The 23,883-nt window shown below is 43.1% G+C and overlaps 1 protein-coding gene across 6 annotated transcripts in view; it reads right to left on the bottom strand.

The window, feature by feature from the left end:
- Nucleotides 1-9,809: 9,809 nt before the first annotated feature.
- Nucleotides 9,810-23,883, bottom strand: part of NPR3 (natriuretic peptide receptor 3) — a 58,386-nt gene continuing 44,312 nt past the window's right edge. For 3 of the 6 annotated variants that reach the window (XM_040977445.1, XM_040977447.1, XM_040977443.1), the window contains 4 exons: nt 20,541-20,635; nt 18,277-18,412; nt 15,977-16,064; nt 9,810-15,007 (listed from right to left, as the gene is read on the bottom strand). In XM_040977445.1, coding sequence (XP_040833379.1) covers nt 14,896-15,007; nt 15,977-16,064; nt 18,277-18,412; nt 20,541-20,635 — 431 coding nt within the window. In that variant the 3' untranslated portion in view covers nt 9,810-14,895. The remainder of the gene's footprint in view (nt 15,008-15,976; nt 16,065-18,276; nt 18,413-20,540; nt 20,636-23,883) is intronic. The other 3 variants (XM_040977446.1, XM_040977444.1, XR_005883525.1) reach the window with 2 other exon arrangements.

Genomic DNA, 23,883 nt, shown 5'->3' with positions numbered 1-23,883 from the left:
GTGACCTCCTAAAAAGCCAGCCACTTCAGCCTGAGGAAGCATCAAGATTCCAACAGCACTGGTCTATTATACGAAAGGCACCTACAATGACCCTGTGATGAGCTCCCAGAAGATAGCAAAAGCCAAGGGACATGAGCTTTCCATCATTAGGGACACACACAAAAGGCTTGAAAGAAGAGCCTTAGAAAGTTTGTAAAAAAAAATAAGGTGGAATTTGGCAGTGATGATTAGTAAAATGCCAGCTTAGCGTGAAACTAAAACAGGATATTCGGGATGTTTTCCACCATTGATCAGAAAACTCTTATTTTGTCCAAACTTCTCTGTATTTTGAAGACCGTTTGAATATCTTTCTGCCCTTAAAGATGGGAATACCCGAGGTTGACCAGATGTTTTCAACACATTTGGACCTTGTTATGAAGTTGAAGAAAGGTGTTGTCACTTTACATTCATGAACATGGCTAACATCTAAAAAACAATAATATAAAATAATTAGTGTTGGAAAACATATGAAGAAATTGGAACCTTTGTGCACTGTTGGTGGGACTATAAAATACAATTGTCATATAAAACAGAATGGAATTTCCTCAAAATATTAAATATAAGGATTATTATATGGTCAAGTGAGCCTATTTCTGGATATATACCCAAAAAATTTGCAGGCAGGGTTCCCAAGGGGGAGTTGCTCACTTGGAATAAAAGGTACACAATTCATGAGAATGAAGCCACAGAAGCAAGTCGTGTCTGTGTAACCAGGGTTACCTGAGCTCTAGTGAATCCATGTGGGGTAGCACTAGTCAGTCCTAAAAAGGGAGGTAATCCTGTCACATGTTAACACACGGATATATTTATTTTGAGATTTCTGTGTGTATTTGTAACACAGAGCCTCCCACTTTGGAATGTTTGTTCTGCTTTCTCTGCCTGCTCTGTTCCAAGACATCTAGGCTCTAGAATCTGTATCCCAGAGCACGCTAAACCAAGAAACTACCCTGTTTTTAAAAAAAAGAAGAAAGAAGAGGAGGAGGAAGGGGTGAATATCTGGCCCAGTGGTTAAAATTCTGGTTAAAATCCTTGGGCCAGTGCAATGGCTCACCCAGCTAATCCTTCCACCTGCATGTGCCAGAATCCCATATGGGAGCTGATTCATGCCTGACTGCACCACTTTCCATCCAGCTATCTGCTCACCACCTGGGAAAGCAGTGGAGGCTGGCCCATCTTGGAGACCAGGAAGAAGTTCCCAGCTCCTGGCTTCAGATCAGCTCATTTCTAGCCATTGCCGCCATTTTAGGGAGTAAACAGAAGATCTTTCTCTCTGTGTCTCTCCTTTTTGTAAATCTGCTTTTTCAATAAAAGTAAATAAATCTTAAGCAACAAAAAAGAAAGAAGGTTCCTTGTCCCACATCAGAGTGCACGGGTTCAGTCAACCTCTGCTTCTGACTTCAGCTTCCTACTCAGGCAGACCTTGCGAGGCAATAGTGTTGACTCCAGTTTTTGGGTACCTGCCAAGCATCTGGAAGACCTGGACTGTGTTCCTGACTCCGGCCATTGAGATCATTTAGGAATCACCCAATGAACAGGAGCTTGCCCTTGCTCTCTCCCTCACTAATGCACTCCCTGTCTCTCTCCATCCTTCTCAATGTTTTGTTTTGTTTTTGTTTTTGGAAAGGCAGAGTTACAGAAAGAAGGAGAGACAGAAAGCAATATCTGCCCAATGGCTCACTCCCTAAGTGACCACAACATCCGGAGCTGACCATCCAAGGCCAGGAACCAAGAATTTCTTCCAGATCTCCCACACAGGTGCAGAATCCCAAAGCTTTGGGCCATCCTCTACTGCTTTCTGAGGCCGTGAGCAGAGAGCTGAATGGGAAGTAGAGCAGCCAGGATATGAACCGGCACCCATATGAGATCCCATGAGCAGAGAGCTGAATGGGAAGTAGAGCAGCCGGGATATGAAACGGCACCCATATGAGATCCTGGCAGATGCAAGACAAGGAATTAGCCACTACACTACCGTGTCAGGCCCCATCCCTCTCAATTAAAAATAATAATCATTATCATCATCCTTAGAATGTTCTTTCAGAAAGATCACACAATTCTTTGCTTTGGAAGAAAGGATGAGCTTGGCCCGTTTTTGTTTTGTTTTGTTTTGTTTTGTTTTGTTTTGTTTTGTTTTGTTTTCCAAGAAGTCCAATCTCCATAACGCAGCTCTGCTCATGGCCTCCCGAAGCGGGCACCAGCTCCCAGGAGGACTGGAAGGCTCAGGGAATGACACCTACTACACATCAGGAAACTAGGAGGCGATGAAATGAGGAGTATGCAGTTACAGCAAACGGACTTTCTTATCAGCAGTGTTGCTTCTCCTCAAACAGGGAATTCTGTGTTTTCCTCAGGTCAGTTAGCCCTGAGCTGACTCTCTGAAACGCACCCAGCATTGCTGTATGTTCACCGGGAGACCCCCATTGGCATGACAAGCTGTAAATTACGCTCATTCCTGAGAGGTAACAAGAGAGGTTCTGTCAGCTGTGCGATTACTTTGTTTTGGCAGGACACTTTGGAGTCAAGAAAACATTGGCTGGAGTTCAAGGCCAAGATTTTGGATCAGCTGCCATCATAATTTTTCAAAAATGTGATGACTGTTCCTCAAGAAATAGTTTCCTAAGTAGTCTGCAGGAATGTCTCCTGTGCGTGTTCGGAAGGGATTTAAGGAATGAAGTCCCTGGGGACCTCCCAGTGAGGCTGGGGGAGCCCGGGTTTTCTAAGCCAAGGATGAGAAGCCTGTCACGTCAGGAAGGCATCAGCGCAAGGCAGTTTTCAGTTAAGTGAGTCGTGACTGGTCTCTGACTCCTCTAAAAGCAAGCACAGTTTTAAAGAAAGCTTCCAGGTTCCCAGCACTCTGCTAAACACAGCCAGGATGTCATGACAGTGAAGAGAACGATATACACATCTCACTGAGTCCTCTCCCCCAGCACTCCAGCCTCACGGACCCTTTTTCCCTCTCTGGTCTGTTCCAACTAGTGTTTTGTGTGCTAAGAAAGCATCACTCATGCTTTAAAATTGAAGGTATCATTGTAGTTTGAATGCCCAAGTCCATATGGCATGGCATAGAAAACTTTCTCTGTCCTGCTTTACATAGCATAACACTGCAAGTACGCAAACCCTCTATTATTAATACTACATACAGTGGTTGTCAAGGGAAACATTTACAAAGTACCAGAGTTTCCGTGGTAAGAAGGAAGGTGAAGTTCAAGTAGTGGAAGGGTCGGTGTGAGATCGTGCACTGCAGCGGAAAGAGCATCAAGGAAGCCTAGGCACATTTCCCGTGGAAACCTTAAACAGGCTGGGGCAAGTGAGGTACAGAGAGAAAAATCTCAGCTGCCTGAGGGCAGGAGCTGGGCTGTGCAGAAATACCCTGAAATAAGACAAGCCAGTCATTTATCACCAATGATTCTGCCCATTTGATTCATTATATAGAACAAAATTAAGCATATAGAAAAAGTTTGCTCCATAAGTGATTTGTAAAATTTTTTTAAATGTTATTGAGAGACAGAACCAGACATAGAGAGATCTTTCATCTACTGACTTACTACCCAAATGTCCCCAACAGGCAATGGTAGGCCAGGCCTAGTCCAGAAGGCCAGAACTGAACCCAGGGTTCCCAGCGGTAGCAGGGACATAAGTACCTAAGTCACTCCCTGGTGCCTCCCAAGGTGCTATGAGCAGGAAGCAGTAGTAGGACCTAGAAGCAGAACTTGAACCCAGGCATTGCTAAGGGATCTGGCATCCCAAACAACATCTTAACCACTGGACCCAGCGTTCACCCCATCAGAGGTTTTACATGAAAACGTCTGGTGTCCAGAGGGATTCATATATTTACTACGGGTGGTTTCAAAATGTGAACCTCCCATGAACTCTTTGAAGGCCCTGGTGTAGTATTTCTACTATACCTATGCAGCAAATGGAAATAATTGCAGTAACATCCATAGTAGTCAAATAATTGCAAACTGATTATTCATTGCCTTCTCTAATAAAATGTAAGTTTACTTATCAACCACCTCACAAATTCCTGAAGAGATCAGTGTTTGTTCCCACGAGCCAGCACAAACCAACTCCAGCTCACTAGCAGTACTTTGATTCCTGTTTTATATGATAGAGATCAAACCAAAAAATTTCAATGAGTTCTTCAGTAAAACTCCAAGCAGCTTTGAGCCGACGCTTCCTCAGATTGAGAAGACACAGGGTGGGTAGAAATGAGCACAACATGCAGAAGGTATCCATGCCAATAGAGATTGGGGATCAAGGTCTTTCTTTTTCTCTTAAGTCAACACACTTAAAATTAAAGAAGTCTAAAGTAAAGAAAGCAACATTTCAGTGCCATGGTTTAGAAGGCTCCGCTCAGTAATGGCAGCAGCAGCAGCTGAGGAACAGTGGTCTGCTTCAGTTTGGAAGCTGTTTATAAACATAGAAGTCAACACTGGGGACCAGTTGTTAGGAACAGCCATGTGCAGTGTAATGGCCAGATGTTTGTTTTGTCAGTAGTTCTGATTTGAGGATAATTTATTTGTCACTTGTCTATCACCAGAATATGAGCACTCACTTGAAGGAGGATGGAGACAAACTTAGGAAGCAAGGCTGGGCTGGCTGACCCCTACAAGAACCCATCAGCAGGGATTTACCCAATAGCTTTCTCTAAGTCGCTGGGATGCAAAATGAAGGGAAAGTTGAGTGCTAATGCTCAAACGCAAGGGGCCCACATTGTGGCACAGTGAGTGAAGCCACTGCCAATGACACTGCCAGCCTCAGTGAACACCAGTTCAAGCTGTGGTAGATCCACTTCTTATACAGCTCCCTGCCAATGCATCTGGGAAGAAGATGACCCGATTACTGAGGTCTCTGCAAGTTGTCAGGGAGCTCCTGACAGAGTTCCTGGCTCCTGGCTTTGGCCTGGCCCAGACCTGGTCACCACAACCATCTGAAGAGTTGAACCAATGGATGGAAGACTTCTCTGTTTCTCCTTCTCTCTTTCTCAACTCTGTCTTTCAAATAAACTATTTTTAAAAGATATAGCTCATGTCATTATAAATAAGCAAGCAGACAATATATAATTCCATCAGACTACAGACTCAAAAATGATATCCAATTCACAGATTTCTAGAATTTCAACCCTGTCAAAAAGATTCTTTTGAAGTCTGATGACGTTTGTTTTGTTCACTAAAGAAACAAAAGAAAAAAGCCACTATCACTACCATGTGGTAAAAGATATTTCATAACTCATACATAAATCATAACCTCAGACAGAAGAATTATTGCCTTAAATGTTGATATTTCATACTTATGTTTGTGAACATTTTCCTTGTACATTCATCTCCTTTGCTTCCTGAGGTGTCAGCTACCCCAGGCCAATCACAGTCCAATGATATTACAAGGAATATTCCACAAATAGTGAATAGATTTTAAATTGTGTACATTCTGAGTAATGGGTTGAAGCTCATGCTATCCTATTTGTCCTCTGTAGTGTGACTCATTCCTTTGAACAGATTATCCACACTGTATATGCTACCTGCCCATTAGCAGCCAACTTGGTCATTGCAGCATCTATAAATAAGGTTAGGTGCTGTCCGAGATTCAGACATTGATTAGTGGTCTTGGAACATACCCCTATAGATAGGAGAAAACTACTAATTTTTGTTTTTATTTCAGCACAGATGGGTAAAACTTATTGGATGGATCCCAGTCTATAGGCGAATTTTGGGAAATTCCTGAACTGCAATCTAACTTGTCCTGTAAAGTCACTCTTTTCTGATGACTATGCATGTATAAAAGACACAGGATGACAGGGACACTAGAGGGTCCTCTGGGCACACTTGAGTGAAAGCACTGAAAGTACTACTGTCTATTTCAGAGACATGGGCACTTGGGGTATGGGCAAGATTCTCCTCTGTCATACCCTGTCCCTGTCATTTCCTGGATGGGTGGATCAGGGCAAGTTGTCAAACCACTATGTGTCTCAGTGATGACCACAGTGCCTGCCTCAGGGATTTTAATGAGGATTGTGTGTGGTACAGGGCTTAGATCACCACCTCTTGTCAAGTCCAGGCCATCCACTTGAGCTCGGAGCCAGGAGCACCCCTCCCCCCCGCAATCCTGGGTATGCCTCATCTATGGCCTCATCCAAGAACTAACAATTAAGATTGGAAAGACATTACACCTGTTATAGGGTCACACATAAGTCCTCAGGGCCCCAGTTATGGACCAGTGCTGACACCAGGAGCCCAAGAATCCAAGGTATCAGGTAAAAATTTGTCTTGTGTAAATTAATGACTCCTGTTTACTGGGCCCCTGGTGCATACCAGGCCCCACTTGAAAACCCTCTAAACTGTGTATTCTTCTCCTGATTGCACAAAAAGGAAACTTCTGGAAGGCTCTGAAAGTCTCTGCATGTGGAAACCAAGAGAATAAAACAGCCGAGATGGGCACACTAGAGTTCTTCTTGTGGGAAGCCATTAAAGAATATTCCAATTTAATGTGTCAGGATGGACGAGCGGTCTAAGGCACCAGACTCAAGAATATTCCAGTTTTTTTAAAAAATAAATAAAAAGAGAAAGACATTATGGAGTGAGAGTGAACACTACAGAAGCACTATGGAGTTTCCTTGAGTTATAATTCCCCAGTGCAGGCAATATTTTATTTTGGAAACAGTTCTTGACAGGGAAGCCAAAGGAAGAAAGATAAATCTACAATGTCAAGTGTGTGAAACAGTGAATTAAGCCACCACTTTTAATGACAGCATCCCATAGCAAAAAGCCAGTTCTAGTCCTGGCTGCTCCACATCTGATCCAGTTCCCAGCTAATGCATCTTGGAAGACAACCCCAAGTGCTTGGGCCCCTGCCACCCATGTGGGGGACTCAGATGGGCGTTTCCAGCTCCTGGCTTCAGACTGGCCCAGCCCTAACCATTGCAGCCGTTTGGGTGGTGAACCAACAGTGGAAGATCTCTTTGCTTCTGTTTGTCCCTCTCTTTCTCTGTCACTCTGCCTTTCAAATAAGTAAAATAAAACATTTTTTTTTAGAAAGTAAATTTCTTCAGAGACCAGCAGCTTGGAAGCTATGCTGTCAAGAGGATAAATAAGGTACCAGTAGAAGAGATGATACAAAACTACCTGCTTATACAGCTGGCTGCTGCAAGGATTTTAGGGTTTGCAAGCCCTGAGTTCTTATACAAATTAGTAAAGAGACATGGGAATATGAATACCAGAAGCATAGGGATTCTGGCATAGCAGAAGCAATTGACCTCATCCAGACACATTCAAATTCCATTTGTTTTCCTAACCACTGATTGCCCAAACGTATCTATACCCCATTCCTTCATGCCCTTGAGACCAGTGCATGCAGCTAAGGTAGCTCTCCTTTGAAGTTAGGATGAACAGAGACAATACAATGGAAATAGGATTTGAACTGCTGTTCAAAAATGGACTTGATTAGAAAGCTAAGAGCTCTCTAGGCAAGAAGAGTGGAAATAAAATGTTGCGGTAGGTTTTGCATCCTTGTGCATGGACCTAGGAGAGGAGATATAGCCACAAGGAGCAGAGCTAGCCAGGTCACAAACTGGAAGAGTGGCCCCGATGTGCTCCCTCTTGTGAAATGAGAAAGGAGCAAAATGGCACAAAGCAGTGAGCACATCCCCCACTCCTGCCAGTGAATCTCTCCTCCTCCTCACTCCAGAACTCAACAGCCAATGATTGTCAAGGATTGTGCAATACAGTCTGTGTGTGTGTGTGAGTGTGTGTGAGTGTGTGTGTGTGTGTGTGTGTACATTTCTGCTGAAATTAATGGATGCCTTTGGAAGTTGCCATTTTTTAAGACATTTGGCCATCAGTATCTTTCACAGTAACCACTGTCATTTAAGTCATTGTAAAAAGTTCGTGATTTAGGGTTAAGGCAGAGTTCTAAATCAGTGGAGTTTAGAGCTCCCAGGGCTCCTGGAGAGAACATAGCCCCAGTAGCCGTAGTCATGGGTGACTGGTCTATCTTGGGATGTTGGGTATACATGCATGGAGTCCAAGGTGATAAGAGAGGTAAGAACAGAGTGGGAAAAATCAAGGAGGTCATGACCCCAAAGAAGATATGGAAAAGTAATGGGAATACGCCACTGTTTCCTAGTGGAGGTTCCTCAGCTCCACCCTCCTGGCTGGCCACACCCTCCATACGGTTCCCCTTTGCTTGTGAGCAGCCGCTGCTAAAGCTCCCCATACGGAGCTTCCTAATGGGAATGGCAGTTGTGTAATGGGGCGCTGTCATTGATGGCACGCGCCACTTAATTGACATCGGACTGGACGCGGAAACTAAACTCCCCGTCTTTCCTACTTCGTTTAGCGCGCCATTCAAGTTAATTCAAGGCACGAAAAATATACCCTGCCCCTCCTGCCTTCCGCATCATTCACAACTGACAGAGCGGAAATTACCCCGAAGGTTCCGCGCACCTGGCCGCTCCTGCCTCCTATTGTGCTAGGTTAAGCTTAGTTAACTTTAAGAAAAGTTGGGCTCCAGTAACTCCCTTCCTACCTGAAACTTTGTACTGCATGGCTCTTAATTTGATTGGTGGATAAGAGCTTAAAAACCCCTGACTTTGGCGGCTAGGCGCAGTGGCTCCTGGAGCGTAGCGGGAGCTGCTGTCACCAAGCTTGGGAAATAAAGATGACTCCTAACATCTACATTTGGGTCCAGTGTGATTCTTGCATTCCAGAACACCTGCAGCGTTATCAGGGACCCTACTGGTGCAGTAGAACTGGGCGGGGAGAGGAGGCATTTCTTCAATCGTGCAAGTGTTTCTTGGGCTTCAGATAAATCATGAATAATGTCTAAGACAGTGAAGCAATTTTCTTCCTTTTTAAGGTGTATTTGTTTCAAAGACAGAGTGCCAGAGAGAAGGAGAAGAGAGAGATTTTTCATCGAGTGGTTCTTTCCCCAAATCCTACAAGGGTGACAGGCACTCACGTTCTTGAACTACCAGCCTCTGTATTCCAAAGCTCTTTGTGGGAAGCTAGATCAGAAGTGGGGCTGCTGGAACTCAAACCTGATGCTCCAACATGGGGCAACCTGGAGTGCAACAGGTTTTACAGCACAGGTGCAATGAAGGCACTGCTGAGCCACCTGCTTAGGAATTTGGCACTTAGAGTCCTCACTGGAGTGGCAGAATTGATTTAGGGTATCTTTAACGAGGGCAAGAGACATAGTGGTGATAACTCACATGTAGTGCTCCCAAACTTGAAAACGCAAAAAGAAGGCATTATTGCTGAAGATTGTGTCCCCTTGTCTGCCAGTTCAAGATTTGCCTCCTGTTTTAATAACTATTAGAAATGATTTCGTGTTTCTGCAGATTTCCCTTTCGTGAGCAGAAGCTCTTTTGATTTATTTGACAAGCAGAGAGACACAGGCAGCCAGAGCTCCCATTTCCTTGCTCACTCCCCTGATGCCTATCACAACCAGGACTGAGCCACATCAAACCCAAAAGCCAGGAGCTCAATTCAATCTCCCTTGTAGGCAGCTGGGAACCAAGGACTCCACTTCATTGCTGCTTCCCAAGGTACTCCAATAGGGAATGCAAGCATCCTAGATGGTATCGCAAGCACTAGGCCAAATGCCCATTACTGAGTAGAAATTCATGCCTCTGTTCATGGTTATCATTCAAATGCTGCAATGCATCATACCCACTAATTGAGCTTTTACTTAGATTAGGTCTGGGAAAACAGAATGTCCTCAAACAATATGGATATGTGCAATGTATGTTGGTTGAATTATAAACAGGAAAAGGTTTCTGTGGGATGTACTTTTTTAATGGGAACACATTGTTATACTCCAAGGATGTGGCATTCTTGCTTAATAGAAACATTTACAAGAACACATACACATTTATAGCCAAACACCAAATGAAAGAGATATTTTAAATGACCAGTTTGCACCAGAAATAAAATACATTATACAAAACAGGAGTTATATCCACAGTCATCAATTCTCATTTTCTACACAAAATGACAATAAATTAGATCACATTATATGCAGATAGCTCTACTTACATAAGAATAATAAACCGTATGCAGCATGTGAAACTTCTCTCTTCACTCCTCTACCAAACTCATAGTCAGTTTATATTGTTGGACAGTCCTGTTTAAACTAATGATGAGTAACATGGGCAAGGGGCCAAGTGCTGTAGAACCGCCCCTCCACAGTGTGTGCCTCGTGACCTCTTGGCTTCCATCATCCTTTATCACAGGGATCAAAGCAAAGAACCACAGGACCCACCACAGATGCTGACAGATGCACAGCACCCCTGCCCTGCCCCTTGCTGTCTTGTGAAGATCTTCCCATCAACAATGTGTAGGCTACTCTACTTCAAAATCTTTCTCTGCATCCCCTGCTCGCATTTTATGTGTTATGACAGCTTTGTTCTCCTGGTAAATAAAAAACAATTTGATACCCTCTGGGGTGATTTACACTCAGTAGGTGGACCCTTCATCCCTTGTGCATAGGCATTTAGCTTTCACAATGTGAACCAAAACAAAGCAACACTTTCTGCTCTCTCCTGATCCTGCTTGTTTAGGTTCTTTCCTAGAGATCACCCCACACCTGACACATCAAAGACTCATTCTCCATTGAAACCTTTTTGTTGTTTTGGAAAAAAAAAAAAGCATACAATGTGGGTGTAAGTAGCCTCAGCTAGTTTGGAATGATTTACCTTCGGTATGAATTAACATCAGTGGTTCATGAGAAATTCAAACAGACGCCTCTCTAGCACCTTTCAAATGCTGTCTGATTTCTGCAAAAGACATTTGTGAAATCCGAACACTGAAAACCAAAGCCAAACTTTCTTGGGTGCATGCACACAACAGGCTGATGTTGCACCAAGAGTTTGCATGGCAAATTTTACGTGAGAGGTCCGACTCAAAACCTGCTGCCTTACAGCCAGTATTGTTCCATCTCTTTCACTCAGGAGGTGGGAGGCCTCCTCTTGTGTTTTCACCTGCATGAGCAAACATGCTGACACATCGTTGGAGATGTGACAGAGGGTGAATGGGAGTGCTGGGAACAAGAGGTCAAGACAGAGGCAGCCGGTAAAGCTACCCTCTTGTGTTTCTTTTGGAGAATCAAGTTCCTGAGTCTTGCTTGGTGCTTCCCAAGCTTCTTACATAGACTGATTGTAGGAAACTAAATTTTTTAGTCTGTTCTGAAGACCATTTGAAAAATAAAGCTGTCCCTCTCCAAGTGCCATCTCCTCCACTCTGCTTCCTCACTTTAAAACATATCCTGTGCTTTAAGACATTTTCTGTTTTTCCTACTGATCAGGAAATTCAGTTCTTTATCAACTTCCTTATGATGCCCTGAACCACAGGGGTTAACTAAATAAAACCCATGAATCATAGATCAGGAGGCCTAATTTTAGTTGGCATTTGCCTTTATGATCACCTACAATCAGGAACTGTTTCTTCTATGTCCCCAAAAATATGGACACTCATGCCTTCCTGTTTATAGATTTGTTATTAATACCAGTGGCAGAATATCCTGTATGGTCTCTTAAAAAGACTGCCACGAGCAGCCAGTGTCTACTCACTTTTAAAAGATGATGAGGTCCCTGAAACTTGCCTTCTGAATTGCTGCCACTGGCTGGCTGTGTTCTATACAATGACCTTAATTCTACTACCTCCTAATAAGCCCCCAAATCAGCCACAAGCAGAAAGAAAGTGGTAAGTTGGACAAGGAAGGCAACTGCGGAAAACTAACAACCCTGGAAGCCTGGCAAGGGGGAGTCGTGACTGGCATCAGCACGCCCAAGTTTCAAATTTAAGAGCAGAAAGCAGCATTCTTTTTTCATTTCTGCATTTCCTCCATTCAACAAAAAAGTTTTGGAAATGTAAAGAGGGTATGGGCTTTGGAACCATGTCCAAAGTCCAAAATAAGAAAAGTTGATGGTTCTGCAAGAGAAATATAATGTGTACAGAGCTTTCCTAATGAAGCCTGTGTGCCCAGGTCAAGGGAAGACGTGAACTCTCTGAAGAAAGTTCTTTCAAGATAGAAGTTATCATCTAGGGAAAGATTTTACTTCCAAGTTCCTCTTTGTCCCCTCAGAATTCAAAAAGACAATGACAACCATAAAACTAATACTTGTTTATACAACAAAAAAGTACATACTCCTTTCGATCTGTGTCAATATAAGCTTGTTTCACCAGATGAGAAAATATTCATAAAATAGTCATTTGAATTCTGAACACCCTAAACTTCAGGATTTAAAAAAAGTTATAAAATTATTTAAGAACTGAAGTCCTATTTACTTAACGGTATGGTATGTGGCTCCTTGCAGAATATGACTGATTAGTTGTCTAAGATGTTGCAGCACAATTGGAAGCTGAAATTGCAAAATACAATCTTGAGAAATCTCACACCAGAGTGAACTTGGGGCCAACACCTAAACTTTTGGCAGTATTTTCCCCAACTTTATGAAATTATCAAAACTGTTTGGCATTTTGTTGACCATATCAAGATTTCAAGAATATATATAAAGAATATATGATAGATGTGTAAATCAACATTTAAAATCAGTTAAATTTGCCTTAAAATAGGAAGAAGATGGCATCCAAAACCAAGAAACTGTGATTTTTACAAGAATAAATTCTTACCTTTCTTTAAGATCTTATCTAGAGATATAATATTAAGCTTAGAATTATTCCTTGGCCTTCAATAAAAGTAAATGGTATGTCCTCTAGTTTGCTAGTGGACCATCATGTAAATTCTAGAATGACTGAACAAGTCCAGAACCCAAAGTGTTCTCCACCCCTCCCCAAAATTCAGGATATAGGCACAATAAAAAATTGTTATCTCTAAAGGAGACAGAACATATCATGAGGAATTTGAATGAGAGAAAAATAGCCTCTCCAGTGCCAATGACCGATAATATGCCACTCCTTCCATTTTGCTTTCATTGGAGGGAATCCCAGCCATCAAATACTTTGTTGTCCTGGATTTTAATTACCAACTCTCTTCCCCCATTAGGATGTAGCATCACTATCTTTCTTGCCTTCTTTTCCATCCTCTTTTTTAGTCCAGCACTCTTTCCTTTGCCTCTAGCGTGACATACTGCAGCACTGCTGTTTCGGTTCATCACAGTTCGTTCTTCCAGCCTGTCCTCCCATTCTGTCGTGCCCTCATCCCTCTGAAGGCAGTGGGCTCAGGCATAGCCCTCCGGGAAAGCCAAATCAGGCGAGGTCCAGCACATGGAGCAGCCACTCTTTTCCTCCCCAACCTCCATGCTCCAACTCCCTTGTGTCTTGTTCTCTCTTTTCTAGATATTAAGACCCTTTTCAAAAATGCTTTTCAAAGGCTCAAAATGTTGAGGACATCTCCTAATCACAGAATGACAAGGTGGCACACTTATGTGATATTTCCTTTTCTTTCCTTGTTGTCGATTTTCTCCAAAGCTCTAAGTGAAAAACGACAACCTGCATATAAACCCATGTGCAGAGTACTGTGTGCAAAGTAGTCCTCCAGGAAATCCCTATTCAAAATTGTCCCAAATCCTTACACCCACACCCTGAGCCTCTGTTACAGATTATTGGTGGGTGACCCCCAAATTCTACAGGGTTGACTGGAAATGAATACTCACAAAGGAGATACATAGCCTACCCCCACACCCTGAAAACAAAAATATTATTAAAGAGGAAAAAAAAACAAATGTCACTGTGAGTTCTGGTAAGTACCAAGTATATATTTTTTCAATTTGCCATTTCAGTCTTATTGACAAATTCTAGCTCTCTCTAAAGTTGTTCTCAGGGGGAAAGGGCTACCTCCTTTTAAAACTCTGCCTAATTCTAATAATTTATGCTTCTTGATCTTAAAACTCATTATCTGGCCAGAACTGGAATGAGTGCAGCCCTACAATAGTTTGCATTTTAAATGGTTCAAACATAAAATGGTTTTAAATGGCTGCATTCTTATAGAGTCTATAATCTAAATACATTTCCATATCTTTGTAGTTAAAGTAGCAGTTAGCATTTGGCTATGACCAGGGGAAGAGAGAAACAGAGAGAAAAAGAGATATCTTCCATCATTTACTGGTTTGTTGTACACTTGACCCAAGTTTTTAAAATATAAGTGAAATTTAATCTTCAAAATGAAAAAATAGACACATTTTCTAATATCAAAATATAAGATTAACATACTTAAAAATAAAATGTTAGTGTGAAATAAGGCTTTTTACACACAAACACACACAAAATTCAGATTTGTTTTTCTTATATAAATCCTCCTACATCACTAATATTTACAACTGTCCAGAGTAGCTTTTACGAGACACTGAGACAAGGAAAAAAACCCCTTTTCAAGATTCGAAGTCAGAACCTGAATGTAGACATCGGACACAGCAGCCCTCCACCATCCCTCTTTCTACCAGCTCGAGACAGCCGTGCTCTATTTGAGACCTTCCCATTCCATTCCCTTCTTCTTGGGTGTCAAATCCTGTCCAAAGATATTCTACTTATAAAAATGATCTTTATTCTAGCTACAGAACATGATCATTTAGGAAAATCACATTTTATGTCCTTGTGTGAAATGTCCCCAAGAGCCATCAAGATACGGAGACATCAGATTTGTACAACAGAAATCCAATTCTATGCCCTTGAAGCAGCTTAAACACTTAACAGAGTGACATCATATCCTTATATTTGTCGTGAGATGAAAAGCCGAGAGGCAGATGGTGATGCAGAACAGTTCCTGAGCTTCTTCAAAATGTTGAAAACGAAATGCTGCTTAAAAGAGCAATCCTTCGGCTTCACTGATGTCTTTCATTCCATCTTAAGGAATCTCAGGCAGAATGAAAAAAAAAAATATTTATTTAGGCTTCTTATATAGCTTCTCTTAAGCCACTGAAAAATGGGATCTGATGGAATCTTCCCTTAACTCCCGATGTTTTCCAACGTTACTTTCTTCTTGCTGGTTTCGTCTCTCAATGGTTATTCTGTATTTCTTCCTGGGTAAAGGGAAAGTGAATATAGAAATAAAACCTCACTTGGTTACAAAATACTATGGTTTCTCTTACAAAGAATGCCCTCAAGGGACATCTGGGTTTGGTCTGACAAATGAGAAGTGACAGAATATAAAACCCTGGTCAAAGATTAAAGTAGTGTGCCCCTAGGCACTATGCCCTCTCTCAAGGGGGAAAATTGGCATGCTTTCCAAAACGCCATAGAACAAAACTTCTCCTTTTTCCCTGGGTGTCTTTGTGAGTTAAGTCTTGTCAATTGTGCCACACACATGCTCCCTGACTCCCAGGAAATGCCCTAGATAAAGATCAGATTAACTGTCCTGTGACTAGATGAGTACAATTGTTCCCACAAGGAATCACACACACCCAGAATTGAATGATCTGTAAGTCACAAACCCAGTCACCAAAAAGTACAAAAAAGGGCCTGCTCTCGGAGTATAGGACCAATCATCACTGTTTATACAGGTACACTGATTAGAACTGCATGACTCTGGAGACCAGCCCATAGGGACAGTTAAGTTCATCGGTCTTCTAAATACAACGTCCAGCCTGAGAGCATAGGTAATTCCCCCCCTGAAAAGGTGAACCCAGACCCTTATTCCTGAACTATGAGAAGCCTGAGAATAAGAAAGTAGATTTCCACCCTCACCCCCAAAGTCTATTTCTTCTCCGCTTCTGCATTTATTTGTGAGTGGTAGGAATTGCTTTTGGGGTATCTGTGAACAGAGGATGCCAATGTCCTGTAGGGTGTCACACTGGAAATCGTTACTCTCATAGCCAACACTGCTAACTCACTGACCACCAAGTCCAGGAACACACCCCAAGAATGGCTTACATCTTTTAACCACCACACTTCCTAGGTAAAATAAAAATGTGAAGAAGTCACAGAGAGGGTCCTGCACACAGAAGTGACAAAGGTAGTAAAGGAACATGAACCGTATGAACAATTCTCACCTGAAAAAGTAGAAGGCCATTAGCAAGCCTGCTCCTAGCAGGGCCCCAACAACAATGCCCGTCACAGCAGACTCCTCTAGACCACCTGCTTGGGAAAAAGCAGACATCAGGGTTCATTTTGAGAAAGAGCTGGAAATATCTCATCTTTCATTCACAGAAAGGTGTTTCTAAGTCCTGGTTGAGGCAATTTTTTTCTGTTTTTAGAAAGGTATTCTAGGATGTCTTGTATTTATATATTTCTTAGCCAAGTGCAAAGCTAAAGAAGCCTTTGAGAAAGTATTAGAAAAGTGATTACAAGAGAGTGGACACAATAGGGAAAACACCAGATTTAAGAGGGATTTGTGGAGGAGGGGAGAAGAGCAGTGTTGTAGCATAGCTTGGAAAGCCACTTCCAGCAACCCATGTGGTTCTGGTCCACAGCCTGTACAGCAAAGGTGGTCTAAGTGCTTAGGCTTCTGCACTCATGGGGAGACCTTGGAAGAGGCTGCTGCTTCCAGCCTTCCAATTGACCAAGCTCCAGACACTGCAGCCATGGAAGGGGAGTGAATCAACAGATTAGATTTCTCTCTCTCTCTCTCTCTCTCTCTCTCTCTTGCTCTCTGTAATTGTGACTTTCAAGAACATTAATCTTTTTTTGAAAAAGAGTAATCTGAGGGAAAGAATGCAAACAAGATTACAGATCCATCTACTCTTGCGAGTTTATAACCAAGGAAAACAGAGGGTCCACGTTCTTCATCTGGCACTTTATTTTCACAGATGGATGTGACACTTCCACATGCTGGATTTGGTGAAAAAGTCCTTGGGGCAGTGTTCCGGTTTTGGACATTCTCTCACCAAAGCCAAAGTTCACATTAAAATGTCCTACATAGTTTCATGGAAAATAGGAAGATCAATGTGAAATGCTCAACTTCAGTCGTGTCCTAGATTCATAAGAAGGATTAAACAGCTAGCTAATGCATAAAGCAAATGGCCGTCGATGCATTATTTCCTTTAATACTCAAAACAGCCCCAAGAATTCTTTCATCTTACATATGGGGAAACCGAGGCCTAAGGAAGTAACCCTCCTAGGTGACAAAACTAGCCAGTGACAAACGGGATGAGGTTTCCAATCCAGGCTGGAACCTACAGGGACTATGTTCTTTACGCCAGCTCCTTCCTTGCTATAACTACTGCATGGAAAGAAGCATTTGAAAGAGGATGCTCATGAAGGAATCTCAACTGAACTTGAACTGTGGTTATGCAGCAAGGTGGAGGAATCCACTATGGGGGGAGGATTGTGGGAGGGGTGGGGGGAATCCCAGTGCCTATAAAACTGTATCACATGATACAATGTTAATAACAATTAAAAAAATAAATATATATTTAAAAAAAAAGAAAGAGGATGCCCACTTACATAAAACACATCTGCCTGAGTATTAGCAGCAAGCCTGGATGGTTGATACTCACAGTGCAATCCCTTCTAGTTAGAAAAATTCTTCACTAAATCAGTGGTTTCTAACAATCTTCCAATTTGGAAGCAGCTTTTGAGAATGTCCACTTCCAGGGCATTACTTAAGACAGCCATACCATCTATCAGGATGCCAGGGTTGGTAGCTGCTACTCTGTGCTTCTGATGCATGCTCATGCAGACACACCTGGCAGGAGGAAGTGGACGATGCCTCCAGTGTTGAGATCCTTTCACGCACATGGGAGACCCAGAAGGAGTTCCTGGCTCCTGGTTTCCGCCTGGCCTCGGCCCAGCTGCTGTGGGTGTGGGGGCATGCACCAGTGGATCTCTCTCTCTCTCTCTCCCCTACTCCACCTTTTAAATCATCTTTTTAAAAATGTCCACCTGCTTCTCTATGTGTGAGATTGTTCCTACTAATGTAACTTTCTTTTTCTTTGCCAGTTTGTAAGTGTTCAGGTATTTCAGGTGGTATTCTCTGTTCTGAGGCTTTGGAGGATAATTGAGAACTTTGCAGATGAGATCCCCTACAAGAACCGAGAAGGTGAAGGAACATTTAGTCATGGGTCTTTTGACTTTCCCTAAAAGTAGAGACCCAAACAACTAAGAGACAACAGGAAAGAATGTAAAACAAGAGTGAAGCTTTCTACCATTTGGAGAGAATAGAGAGGAGGGAAGACCCGGGGGCTGAGGGCTGCGGTATAGGGGGAATGCGAGGCTGTGGGTTGTTGTCGCCTTGGTCTAAGGAGCGTGACCATCCAGCTCACAAGTTCCTGGAGGACACTCGTGTGTTAACTCACATTGTCCTGAGACTTGAGATGAGAAAACGCAGAGCAAATTAAGTCTCTGAACTTACATGATTTGCAAGGAGAGCTGTTCGTGTGCTCCACAAGTCTGGTTTCATCTATTCTCAATTTCAAAGGTCCCCAGGGATATTTGACATTCGGCCGCATTTCAAAACGACCTTCTTTTCCAAAGTAATCTCCAATAACCTAGAGGAAGGCAAAAAAAATTAACAAATGTACACACACACACAAGCTGTAAGGGTGAAGTTGACTGTTCGCACAGTCTATGCAACTCTTCCTCAAAGGCTCAACCAGAGCTATACGGCTGCCAGATGGACCAGACTGCACCAATTTACCTCCCGGGGCAGGGACCACAAGGGGCCCAGGGAGGCTTTCCTGCTGCACACAATAACTGTAATGATGTGTTCCTGAGAATGTAGTAACCTGAATTCACTAAGCATGTCTCTAGATGGACATAGGTAAGTGAGAACAGTGGGTCCTCCTGGCAGGCCAAGTGGCCTGTGGTGTGGATGATGTGGACAGGTGAAAGTGGAGTCACCATGAACAGGGCTCCCACCAGCATCCCCCCTGGATATCCTTTTGTTGCAAGGACAGAGAGATTTTTTTTTCCTACAAAATCAACGAGCTTAAAGTTATGGCTCAATGGACAGAGCGCTCTCTCAACCATCTGCCCAGAGCAGCCCTCATGATCTCTAGATCAGTAAGACTCAGCGGACATATGAGGACAGTGAAGGAGACCCAGGGCCCACAGAACACCCTTGAGCAGCTATGGATACCCAGTCCCACACCTGAATCAACTCGGCATGCATGAGAATACCCCAAGGCTTCAAGGACAACCTGTCTCCAAGAGGTGACCTTCCCTGGCCCTAGTTCCAGTCTGCCGCTGGGGAACTCACTGATTCTCACCCCTCTTCTGGGTTGAATTCTTTCCTTCCATTAGCTCCTTGGATGCATGGAATAATTAGTCTTTAAAGGCTCAGGCCCAGGGTCACCCCTCAGTTTCTGGTTAAAATGACTGCTGAATCAACTGTTCAAACCCGTATCTGGAAGAACCTTCTAAAAGAAACCAGCTTCTCAGGAATTTTTTCTCTTTTGTCTGGACAAGCACGCCCAGCTCCTGGGTACCCTGCGGCCTCTCCCTCATTCTCTCTTTCTCCTGTTAGAGGTCCAGGCCGATCTCACAGGTCTGTCAGGTCACAATGAGAAGAATTCTAGATCCGAGCAAGATAACAGTCACTGGCAGACACCAACCAAGTACAAAGTGTTCTATATAGCCTCACAATGGACCGTGACAGACCATCACCCCCCACCTTCTCCTAGCGAGGAGACTGGAACATAGAGGAAACTCCGCAAAGGGGAGGAGATGGGAATCATTCCAGAAACACAACAAGGGAGCCTGGGTAGTCTGGGTTCTCCCACAGAGGCAGGCATGAGGCAACGAAGAGGAAGACAGCAAGGCTCACATGTTGGAGCCCACAACAGGTAAGCAGAAGCAGGACCCTGGGCCCTCGGGGCACGATATGCTGAAACACTGCATGCTTGTGTATATACATAGATAGCATATGTGTATGCACACATATTCATGCAAATGACATATGCATGTGTCATGTAATCCATGCACATATTTATGTAATATGTATGTTGACTGTGTGATATTAATATAATGTATACAAATATATATATTTGTACATTTGTGCATATAGATTCCATATTGATATAGCTTTAGTATATACATGTGTATTTATCATTTGAAGTTTATGTGGCACTTCTCTAGATATTTTCTCTGGTCCTTACGGCTGTCATGTGACATCAGCAAGAAACACATAATGATTCGTTGATACAATTTACATGTTACAAGGAGACCACCCACCCCCATAAGCCTTGGAGCCTCCTCTTTGCAGCCAGAACATTCTTCTGTCTTGCTACCCTGAAACAAGCCATGATTTGAAAGACTTACACGCGCTCAGTTTGAAAACATCCACCCACCAAAAATAAAATAAGTGTCCCGGAAGAGGTACCAGTGCACTCCACCCCTGGTCTCCACCAAGCCTCCTACAGAGTGAGGTGTGATGCCTGGTGTATACCACATAGGTCTCCCTGCTCAGAATAAACATGGAATCCTTTCCTGAAGACTTTCCTCAACCAAAAGGGAGTCATCTCCTAGAATCCCTCCTCACTCCCCCACCCTTCCCCCATATTTTCAACTCGTTTTTGTTTAAAGGGGATAGGTCTTCAGACAAAAGAGCAACTACATTCTCAGAGTCCAAACAGACAGACAGAAGGAGCAAGTGGTGCAGAGCGGCGGCCCACTCACCTCCTGGGTGCCTGCTTCCATGTCAGTCATAGCAATCACAGAGAAGTCCCCGTATCGGTCTCCATTGGCATCTATGGACACCTGCCCGGCAATCCCTAGAGGACGAGAGGGTAGGAGCTCCAAGTTAGTGACTTGGAATACGTCCACCTGCCCATGAAAACAAGAACATGAATTGACAGGATTTAAAAAAAAGAAAAAAAAACTCCTCCCACAGGGCATCTCATCATTTGTGAACATTCTTGTTGGCATTTGGAAAGACATTGTAATTCCATCTGCATTCCTAAATTCTTAGCATTGCATTCCATTTAAAAAAAAAATAATGAGTCATCTTTGGGGAATATGTTTTCAAAAAAATTAAAAATTAAAGTTCTTCTTGGATGCAGTCTACTTATCCTAGAATTTTGTGTTTATTTTTCTTACCCTACAGAGTAAGAAAGACAAGTACAGCGCATTCACACACTTGCCATGGGTTTGCATTGTCCCTGGACAAAAAGAAGCTCATCCCAGGCCCCCGTGCTCAGTGGACACACCACATAGTGTGCGCTTTAACACCCAGCCTGCTCCATAGGTTGCTGGAGCCAATAGCTAGAGACTGCCTCTTCTGTTTTTCTCAGGGTCGTTTTCATTCACTAGTGATGTGATCCGGAAGATGACTGCTTGATGAATTAGTGCTACAGATGACACTAAGATGACTCAAGCACTCTCTCCACTCAAGGGAGGAGTAGCCTGGACTAAGAAATCGGTGTGTTCCCACCAGAATCTAACTGCTTCCATTTGAATCCCAGAGTTTTACTCATACCAGCTTCATGACCTTGGGCAAGGGGCTAGGTAGCTCTGCAAGCCTCAGCTTCCACCCCTGAAAAGCTGGAGGCTGTGGGGCTCGTTCAATGAGATAAAGCAGGTCAAGCACTTTCAACACCTGCCTAAGAGAAGCTGGTTGTTTTCTTCCACAAGTTGAGTATCCCTGAACAGAAATGTGTGAACTAGAGTGTTTGAGATGTTTGAAGTTTTTTGGATATAGATATAATGAGATTTTCCTGGGGGCAGGACCCAAGTCAAAACATGAAATTCCATGTATACCTTATACTCACACCCTAAAGTTAACTTCAAATGGTAATTTTAATAACTATCTGCATGAAAGCTTCATGATATGGAATGTTCCACATAGAGCCACAAGCTGTCTCAAGACTGCAGAGCATTTCGGATTCTGGATTTTGGATCTTCAGATTAGGAATGCACAACAACTATTCTTTGCAGTTACTCTTCTTATTGCTGCACTTGAGAACACCAGGCCATGCCCACAGCCCCCAGAGGCTGGAGAATTCATCCCACTGGAGAATTAGAGAGGAATCAGTTAAAAACAGGGAAAGGCACACTGGGGGAATGAAGAAATAAGCATGTTCTAGGCAGGGAGGGTGGTCCCATTTTTAGAGAAGCACAAGAGTCAAAAAGGACTAGAACTTTGAGATTTCTGCGGCTACAATCCATGTATACAGAGGAAGAAAGCTAGAGGTAAGGCTGGGAACCAATTTGCTTTTGCCAGCCGTGGTGACTTAGGGAAAATAATTCATGGTGGCTTAGGGTAATTCATTAAGTTAAAGCAACTATGTATCAGTGACTAATATTAAATATGTCACTGAATAGGAGAATGCAGACAACAGCCACATTCTAATGAACAAACAGGATTCGCGTCCTCTCCTCTTACATGGTGGAAGAGTCTGTGTTGTTTTCAGCTGGTGTTTCTACTGACTTGGCCCTTTCCGGAAGTCCTGACTCCTCTAGTCAAATGAAAGTCTAGGGAAAGGATCCCAAGGGAAAGTTCCATCATCCAGTGTGGTCTGGAGAGGACAGTATTTGGGTTTACTGTCCTTTGGGTTGTGGTTTGAAGACCCACTGGTTTTTCCAGAATTTGGTCTTCTTTGCTGGAAACAGAATGGAGTTACCATCCATCTTGATTTTCAGGTCTTAGTATGAAGACAAAAATAGTTACAAAGACACAAACATCTCAAATGTGCATACTTGGACAACATATAAAACTTATAGTGACAAATATGATTTTCTTTAAAAAATAATTGGTCTCTAAGCACGTGGCCTCTCCCATACCATCTGTTATTCACTCCCAAGGCGTGCCTGGCAAAGTGTTTTTGCAGAGAACTGTGTAAGACAAGTTGGCCCTCGTAAGCCAAGACCTCATTACATCTTTATGCTATTACAATTCCGCCAAGAAATGGGGTGAGATGCCTCAGGGTGGCCGATAATGCCAAGTGAGACTTAACCCGTGAGTATCACCCATAAGGTGAGACTGTGGGGCTCACAGCAGAATTTCCCTGTACATAAGTAATGAGATTGTCTACCCTCCTTTCTGTTTGCCTGTAGCAAAGCTCCAGGTCTGAGCCGCAGGCCTATTTACCTTGTCACCCTGACCTCTCACACAGAGGAAGCTCTGCCTCTTCCCAAGCCATTTATTGGAAGACTGGAGAGTTGATCACAGGTTTCATGGCAATAAACATCCAAATTTGTCCAATAACATCCAGAGTGTTTTTCCCTTAACAACTTAATGGTCACTTACAGTGGTCATTAAAATTAAAATCGGTTTTAATTTCAGGAAGGTTAGGGAATTTTTTTCTTCACATAGAGACCTTTAGAGTCCTTTTTGGGCCTACTCTTAAATGGGTGATTGTTTGGCAAATAAAATGGGCTCTCCATACAATTCAGGCCCAAAACCCATCTTGGTTTCAATGATCTCTCCATGTGGACAAATGAGAGTCTAATTTTAGACTGAACTCTACAGCTGATTGTTTTGGGACTCATTTCATGTTGCCTGCGCAGACCTGATCCTCAAAGGGAATCATCCAGATGGACTATGAGAAAACTTAGCCCATGACCTGGTTCTAAATATTCAGGTTATTGTGAATACTTGTTCTCCCTCAGCATTGCCCTCCTGTGTCCCCCAACCCTGGCTCCTGTCCCTCTGTCAAATGACCAAGAACAAATCACCACACCATGCACTTAAAGCTGAGAGCAGGATATGGACTACCAAAGGTTGTGTCCACACACCAGTTTCTCAGTGTATTGTGCTCAACTTCTGGGAAACCTAACTGTGTCCTAATATGCCCCTTGAATTGCTCTATTGGATTCCAGCTTCTCAGCTGAAGCAGCCAAAGGGCAAGTCAGACAACCCTGGATATTTTATTGCCCTTGTCCTGCATCCTATCTAAAATCAAAGGAGACAACCTCTGGTTTTGGAGAAGATATAAAGCCATCAGGAATAAATGAAATCCACCAATGCTGCCATACCTACTACCCAGACAGCTCCAGCTTGAACCCAACACCTCCCCACTAT

This window comes from Ochotona curzoniae, unplaced genomic scaffold (genome assembly GCF_017591425.1).
Source record: "Ochotona curzoniae isolate NIBS_2020 unplaced genomic scaffold, NIBS_Ocur_1.0 contig_2754, whole genome shotgun sequence".
In the NCBI taxonomy this organism is placed as follows: domain Eukaryota; kingdom Metazoa; phylum Chordata; class Mammalia; order Lagomorpha; family Ochotonidae; genus Ochotona; species Ochotona curzoniae.
This window is presented reverse-complemented; position numbering and strand designations above follow the sequence as displayed.